This window comes from Cynara cardunculus (genome assembly GCF_001531365.2).
Source record: "Cynara cardunculus var. scolymus isolate 2C chromosome LG 12, CcrdV1, whole genome shotgun sequence".
Classification (NCBI taxonomy): domain Eukaryota; kingdom Viridiplantae; phylum Streptophyta; class Magnoliopsida; order Asterales; family Asteraceae; genus Cynara; species Cynara cardunculus.
The window spans coordinates 8,362,691-8,370,901 of NC_037539.1; the positions used below are offsets into that span (position 1 = coordinate 8,362,691).

Sequence of the window (8,211 nt, forward strand, 5' to 3'; positions counted from 1 at the left end):
CCAATGGTTTAATCATTCCAAACAGTAAAGTCCATTGGGTTTTTTGACAGATTTTAGAAAGTCCAAGGGTTTATTTGTTCCAAAAAATTGTCCAAGAATTTAATCGTTCCAAACAATAAAATCCATTGGGTTTTTTTGAACTTTTCCCGATAAGTAAATAAGTTGTTTGTTATAAGGGACGGAAGCATTTATATCGATATATATTTTGGGGGAAGGTGGTCAGTGAAAACTCGCCGAAGGTTTTCCCCATATATTAAATCAAAAACTGCTCGATAACTTTCCACGAATTCAGAATGCATTTCCGTTAAGGGACCAGCTGGTTAGATTTTTCAGCAACTGACTTGAAATCAAGAGGATGAAGATCAATAAGGCCTGTGATCTCAGCTCGATTTCTGTTCTTCCTCCTCAATCAAGGTTCAGTTTCATAATTACAGCTCTAAGTGTCCGTTGTTTTGCATGTATCTTATGTATTGGTGTGTGTATGTGTGTTCTTTGAGCTATTGTGTGCGTTCTGGTAACGAACTTGTAGCAGATGAGTATTTTTTTTCCCTGTGTAGAAAAATTGTGCGCTTTTTGTGCTGAATTGAATTTTAAGTGCAGCATGATTTCTGTGTATTTTGCGAAGAAGTGGAATTGTGAAATCTATATCTATATATTCCATCTGCATCTGCAGAGTGCGTGGGAATGCAGCGAGTGATTTTATGTGTTATAACCGCATGTGCTGTGATGATGTGGAATTTGGCATGTAAATCGTCGTCGTCCTGTGCGTATTAGCAATTGGTTTCATATATGCTATTTTCAGCCGATTTTGTGTGATTTTGAGTGAAATATCGAGTTTTAATGTATATATCTGTTAACATCTGTATATATGTTTGAAACTTGGACGGTTCTCTGATGAAATTGTGCTGGTTTTTGTGATCAATTGTTTGTGTTTGCGTTAGTGCTTGAAACGATAGGATCTTTCTAAGTTTCTGTGTCGACTGTGATAAATTGACATAGACTTGTAATATGCTTAACAAGTGCATTGTGAAGAACTAAACTTGAATATAGTGTTAAATGTGTTACATTTTACGCTGACTCGTGTCATCTAGGACACATTGTAGTTTGACTTATATATGATTATAAATGCAATTGATTTGGTGTGTGTTTTCAGCTACAAATGTGTATATTTCGTGAAGAACTGACATTTAAGTGTTTGCAATTGAGTTTGTGTGTATATGTGTGAAATTGAGATAAACCCTTTCTTTAATCAGTGCGTTATGTGGAGAATAGAGACTTGGCATGCAAATGACTGTTTTCATGTCTACAAGTGTGCTAAATCTTTGTGTTTAATTTGGTGATGTTACGAAATTTAGAAGGAGATCAGGCATCTCAAGTAGTGTGCCAGAGATGTCTTCGACTTTTAGGCACAACCAAGGACCATCACAACAGCAGCAGCAACGGTCGCAGCAATCACTTTCTCAGGGGTTTTCATCTCAGCATCATGCCATTTTCTCTCAGTTCTCACAGAATTCTCAAGATGAGACATTGACGAACGACCAGGTTTGTCTGAAAGCTTTTTTGGATCAAATGTTTATACTTTTGAAGTATGGCTGAACATACTTTCACAAGTTATCTCATATGAAATATTCCATATGCGGCATCTTGTCTCACTACCCTCTTGTGTACATTGTCAGACATACATATCTCTGATCCTCAGATCTGACTCCATACTTTGTGGATCAACCTTGGAAAGAATAGAAGTGATTAATATAAAATTATGCGCCTCATTTTGGTTTTGGTGTTGTGATGCTAAGCTAACCTGAATAGTATGAGAACTTCTATAATGTTTATTTGATTCTCAATTTTTCAATAGCTATTTGCATTCATCGGTAAAATAGCAGATGAAGTATATGTTTCAATACAATGGAACACTTGAGTAATATTATGAATATCGACCAATATTTAGATTAAGATCTTCAACCATGTTTAAGTTAATTTCCAGTTAACTATTGCATTCATATATATAAACCCAAGACTGAGGTGCTTAACCACAAGGGTGGTGCCCGATTGGTTTAAGCTTGGGCCCCAAAGGTCAAAAGTGTCTGGAGGTCCCAGGTTCGAATCCAAGGAGGAATAAAAAATCCCCTTGTGGCCATGGAGGTTCAAATGCAGTGACTCCAGGCACGGGTGGTCGCCATGGGATTAGTCTGCTTACATAGCGGGTTGGGTATCCAGGTTAATCAAAAAAAGAAAAAGACTGAGGTGCTTAGAACTAGAATTATGTGTGTAGTTGATTTATTTTTTCAAAGATTACTTGAATTTACTCGATATGTATAGTTGCTATGAGCAACATACTAAGCTTTATGATTGTGGTTGAGAATGAGATATCATTTCATGTTCTCTACAAGAACAGCATACTTCTTTTCCTTTCAACTTCATACTGAGCTCTGGATCACACAACTGAGGTTAACATATTTTACTTTCTTCACTGAAACTCTTTATAGTTAGTTGTTTCTCAAGAAAGGGAGAGTTCCTTGAAAAGGTTTTCATCCTTACCCCCAGTCAATCACACACGAGAAGAAGGTCAAATGCCATTATCAAGATCTTCCACAGGTTTAATCCGTAAGTGGGGTTCTGCTATTTCAGAGCAAAGATGTAAGTTTTTGTGGAGTTTACAATTTGGCTTCTATAACACAAGTATGCACGGCCTTAAGATTCTCGCTTTCTACTCTGTAGTTATCTTGATGTTTCAAAATTCATGGGCAGGCCAGATGGGTGAAGAATTTGAGCACAGGATAGGAACAATAGAAAGTTCACTAAGCAGGTTTGGATTGATGTTAGAATCTCTTCAGACGGATATAATGCAAGTCAATAAAGGAACAAAAGAACTAGCAATGGATAGTAAGTAGATCAATCTCATAATTTACTGAATAGCATGATTCAGAGAAAGAAATGTCATGTTTGAAAAGATATTTAAAATTCTTTACCTTGGTAATAACTGGTAGGCTAAATTATAAAATCTCCACTCCTAAAATTCGAAAGTGGCTCCTATATTCTTCTTTTTTAATATGTTTAGATCCATATCGTTCCTGAATGTTTCATTATTTATTACATCATATTCATATACTGTTTGAATAACACTTCACTGCATATACATATATAGTGAATTTCAGAATACATCAAGGCTTACTACCCTTTGTTAATAGTGAACCACCTTCTTTCCCTTGCCGATATATTTTTCGGATTTCCATGAAAAACCAGAGAATGACAAATAGAAAGTTACAAAATGAGCATACATGTCAATTTATAATTTTAGTTACACAGAAATTTGAAATGTATGACATACTGACCTCTCCCTATTTTGTTGACATTCAGTGGAAAGCATTCGCCAGAAGTTGATTGCAAATGATAACACCTTCCAGATGATTGTTAGAATACCTCCTATCCTCCCAATAATTTTCTTTCTTTCAAACTTCTCATTCTTTTGAAATTCTGATTCATATTTTCTAACTTGAGTGAAATACTCTTACCAGAACAAGGGGCAAGAAGACCTGAAATCTAGCCTTCATGGAGACTTGAAGTTGATTTCTGATCAACTCAATCAAGATAGATGTAACAAAAACTCACAGGATATTTCCATCTTGCTCTCCAGTTTACAAGAAAAGATTGGAGTGTTCATATCAAACTTGCGTAATGATCTCTCCAAGTCTTTCACTAACGAAATGCAGGTATGCGTCCTGAATGCAAAGTGCTGAAACAGTACCAAAACCAAGTCCTTCACATATTTTCAGATGGATAATAAATAAGAATACTTTATAGATGTATAGATACTGTCTCCAACAATCATCTGATTACTTACAGGCAATTGCATGCAAGCTTAAAGCACTGGACCAAAAGAATCCGTCACCCACCGTTCTCCTACCGAAGGTACTTTTTTGTGTCAATATTCTGCTCCTGGTGTTTCAGATGACAAGATATTCTTCCTTACGTCTTGCCCAAACGCAGGCTGTCAGCTATTGTGCCAATCCTCTGGGAAAAGCCCCAAAGATGTATGCCCTGTATTCTATTTCTTTGTTTTCTCAGCTTTCATTGCAGTTTGTTGCTCACTACTGGCTGTTTAAGGATCAACTCATTTATTTATGTGGAATGTAACAGAAAAATGAAATTTATGGATACAATGTTGCTTCCTTATAATCACCACAAAAGTAATTAGAACAACGTTGGAGCTATGTATAAGCTGCAACTTCAATTTCATATGATCTTGTAAAATAATTGAATTTGTCTACCCTTTTGACCAGGTTACTACAATATTTAGATCATAGAATCATTACCCCATCTATTTCCGGCAACTAACATGGTTCGATCACCGTATCACCATGGTTAGTGACTTGACAAATAGTTTACTGGAACCGTTTCGCCACTAGTCAAATATCTAAATTATTCCTCGATTGTGGACCAAATTCAATGGTTTTTGGTGATTATAAATGGCAAAGAGGTAACTATTTGTTGAAACTCTGAGCTAAGGGAAATGTTGCATTTGGTTTTGGATGCCAGTATTATTTAGCTTCCAGTTGGCTGCTTATCTTAGTAACACTATCATTTGCCTAATGGTGCAATGAACTAACAAGTTTTTACTGATTACAGTCGAGTAGTGCCTCCCAAGATAGAAATGGGCACCTGGAACTCGGTAAAACGTGAACATGTTACTCTCACAAATAGAGATTACAGCAAGGGACACAAACACAACAAAGTATCTCAGACTGGACTGGTATTTGCTGTTTTTTTCTGCATTTAATTTAAATAATTCCTCTCTAAGGTGATGCTAAAATGCTAAATTTTCATTCTTCGATACAGGATTTCCTTATAATGATTTGAATATTTTCTTTCTTCTAAGATAGTTCCTTCCATTAATTCTTTATTGAACTTGAACTTCCATCATTCATTGACATTGTCACTCCAATTACGGATTCATGCTCATTTAATTTTGTTTTTTTTAGCATGAGACCATCCTGCTGAAAATATGGAATGCTAAGAAAACCTTACATCATGCTCGCACACATATATCTACGCATGTGTGTGCGTGTGTGTGTGTATGTGTATTTGTATATGTATATGTTTATCCGTGTGAACATATACACTTACATGCATATATGTATGCATACTTGCATAAACATACACATACTCACACACACACGCGCGCACACACACACACACATATATATATATATTATAATCAAAGAATTGCTGTAATGTGATGTAGGACAGAGAATGGAGAGTTGTCACTGAATCTGATGAAGATATTGCTGGAGGTTTCACATTCTTGTCCGAGGAAAAGGGAACAGGTAAGTACACGTCTCTTAATATTTTCTTGTAATTGCAATTTTATCAATTTATAACATATTGCAACCAGAAAATAATGCTCCCTCTTTCCAAAGAAATGAATTTTATAGTTTACTTTCGAGGATCAGTTTGGTACTTACAAATGTGAAATTTGATTAGGGAGTGGTTTTTGGTTCACGGAAAAAATGATCATTGCACTAAATAATAAAAAATTGCTAACATAAAGAATTTTAGAGTAGCAAAATCAAACATGTTTGGTCAGTTGTGAATCTGAAAAACGGTGGTTTGAATTTCTGAAGTCAAAAGTGGATTATTTCTCTTGGGGACAAGAGTATGAAAAAAAGAAGATCAATACAGATGAGGTTTGTAAGTTTATTTAATGAGGGGGAAATTCATTTAGGAACTGTAAATATTTTGACAACTGTGAGAACCAACTATTCATGATGAATAATATATAAATATTCGTGAATAAATATTATTCATCATGAATATCATGCATTTTTATTCATCGAATATTATTCATCATGATATTGATCATAAATATTCATGGTAGTCATCATGAATAGTTGGTTCTCACAATTCTCAAATGAACCTGCCACTATTGACCGCTTATGTTACGTCTGATGTACATGTTGCCTTTATGACATGAATTTTGCTGTAAGATGTAGGAATATATTCAATCGAGAAAGCTAAGGAAGAAACTGAACGTATTCTAAGGAAAGCAAGGAGAAGAAAGAGAAAACAGTGCAATACTATAATTATAAACTGAAGATGGTGAGTCCACTCTGTGTTACAATACCCAATTACCATGGAAACTATATCCCTTTTAGGGGCCATTTACCTAATGCTTATCAGGGTAAGTGCTTACCGGCAAAATTCAACACTATCACTTACTTACCGGGTAAGATTTTAGTCCACCAAAACGGTACCATATGTAACAATTTACCCAGTAAGCACTAACCGTGTTAAGAGTCGTCGTCACTTACCGGTAAGACTCTCTATCCTTGCCTTCGCTCTTACGGGGTCGTTTACCAAACACTTACCCGTTAAGCGCTTATCGATACAATTCAACACTATCGCTTACTTACCGGGTAAGATTTTAGTCAACAAAAACTGCATCTTATGCAACAATTTACACGGTAAGCGCTAACCGTGGTAAGAGTCGTCGTCCTCATACTGGGTAAGATTCTCTGTCCTTGTCTTGTTCTTACCAGGTAAGATTTTTTGTTCTTGTTTTATTCATCCGGAAAAATAATATGACTTGATAAGCGCTTACCCAGGTAAGTGTTTGGTAAATGGCCCCTTAGTCCTTGCAATATTTATCCGGTAAGATAATGTGAGTTGGTAAGCGCTTACCCAGTAAATTGTTGCATTCAATATGTTTTGATATACTAAAATCTTGCGCATCAAAATAAATCATAGTGTTGACTCCTATCAGTAAGCGCTTACCGGGTAAGCAATTGGGTAAACGGCCCCTTAGTGTCCACTTTTAATATTGAAGTTATACAAGCTTTTACAAGGATTAATAGTTATGTTAACCTATGAGAAGATTAATATTATATAAAAAACAGTTGGGCGTCAAAAGAACAATAAAGATAAATGTAGATTTTCATCATGGAAGGTCGTTTACCAAAAGCTTATTGAGAAAGCGCTTACCGGGTATCCATTACCTTGGGTCATTTAGAGAAATGACCTTAAATAAAATTTTAATTTAAATTCATGACCTTCTGACCTATTAAAGAAAAAATGGTTTTATACTCACGAGAAGGTCATGGATTTAATAAAAATCTCGTTTAAAAAGGTTATACACCTAAAAATCTCCTATCCGGTGAGCATGACAAGCACTGAGAATCTTACCCAGTAAAAGACATAGCAAAGACCGATAATCTTACCCGGCAAGCGAGGGAGAAGACGTAAGCGCTTAGTGGGTAAAAGGCGTCTGCCAACAATCCATTTTGATGGATGAGAATGTTACCCGATAAGGTAAGTGAGGGTGGTGAATCTTGCCAATAAGCGCTTGTACAATAAGCTTTTGGTAAACGGTCCTTAGTTTTGAAGTTTCAAGATAGTTGACTCTAATTATTATAGACGGATGGAAGCATATTTTAGGATGCTTTCTTTCTCCTTCCATTGTCAGGCTTGAATCAACAACCGGAATACTTTTTACTCATGTCTTATGAAAACTTCAAAATTTTCCATTTCCAAATGTCTAGTAGCAATTCTTTTTGACGAATACTGAGGTTGAAATTACCAAATTTCCCATCGGCATCATCAATATTTCCTACTTTGTCATCTTTAAATATTTTAGACTTTTGAAATTAACCACCAGTCGAAGACTTGTACAAAACTACATGTAAAGTCAACTGTTGCAGACCTAAACAACAATATTGTGTTATATTCCCTGAACTGGATCCATCCGTGTGGAATATGTGATCAGTTTGTAAAATCCACACTCATCATTTAACGTTACTCAGCTTCTGTTTGTTGCGTTTGTTGCGTTTGTTGCAGCCTTGCAGGTAGAACTTGGATGCACGAATGCTCATATGAATCGATACATTAGAGAACTAGCTTATCTGTGAATAGCCACTGAATATGGTAGCTTAAAGCTTACATCAAAGGTTTCCATCATTTAAGGTGTTCATGTATATGATATATCATTCACTTCTTTTCAAGTTTTATTCTGGTTTTATGTTCAAATTCTTTCAAGTTCTTTATGTTCTCTGTAATAAGAAAGATGTTATTTCTATGACATGGACCTATCACACCAAGCTTCATTTACATAACTTTTCATTTCCCGTCAGTTGTTCGTTTGAGGCAGATAATAGCGCCTCTCGGAGACTCGACCCTTTAAGCCAATGCTATAATATTAGAGTGAACTACACTTTTCTC

At 35.7% G+C, this 8,211-nt stretch overlaps 1 protein-coding gene across 2 annotated transcripts; it reads left to right on the forward strand.

Annotated features, from left to right (window-relative positions):
* The first annotated feature begins 256 nt into the window (after positions 1-256).
* Positions 257-8,007, forward strand: LOC112523525 (protein PAIR1). Of its 2 annotated transcripts, none has more exons than XM_025133152.1 (12): positions 257-414; positions 1,356-1,542; positions 2,487-2,637; positions 2,749-2,883; positions 3,358-3,410; positions 3,516-3,710; positions 3,844-3,909; positions 3,988-4,031; positions 4,627-4,750; positions 5,243-5,324; positions 5,985-6,096; positions 7,831-8,007. In XM_025133152.1, exons 1-11 carry the CDS (start codon positions 356-358, stop codon positions 6,089-6,091), a joined length of 1,203 nt encoding a protein of 400 aa, XP_024988920.1. In that variant the 5' UTR covers positions 257-355; the 3' UTR covers positions 6,092-6,096; positions 7,831-8,007. The 2 variants fall into 2 exon arrangements, with proteins under 2 accessions (XP_024988920.1, XP_024988921.1); XM_025133153.1 differs by having other exon boundaries at positions 5,991-6,096.
* Positions 8,008-8,211: the final 204 nt, after the last annotated feature.

Bases quoted from the DNA above. Each gene is read 5' to 3' on its own strand.
- LOC112523525 (XM_025133152.1), top strand. From the start codon at position 356: ATGAAGATCAATAAGGCCTGTGATCTCAGCTCGATTTCTGTTCTTCCT. The intron at 3,711-3,843 runs GTATGCGTCCTG...GATTACTTACAG, and splicing joins CTTTCACTAACGAAATGCAG to GCAATTGCATGCAAGCTTAA. The intron at 3,910-3,987 runs GTACTTTTTTGT...GCCCAAACGCAG, and splicing joins CCACCGTTCTCCTACCGAAG to GCTGTCAGCTATTGTGCCAA.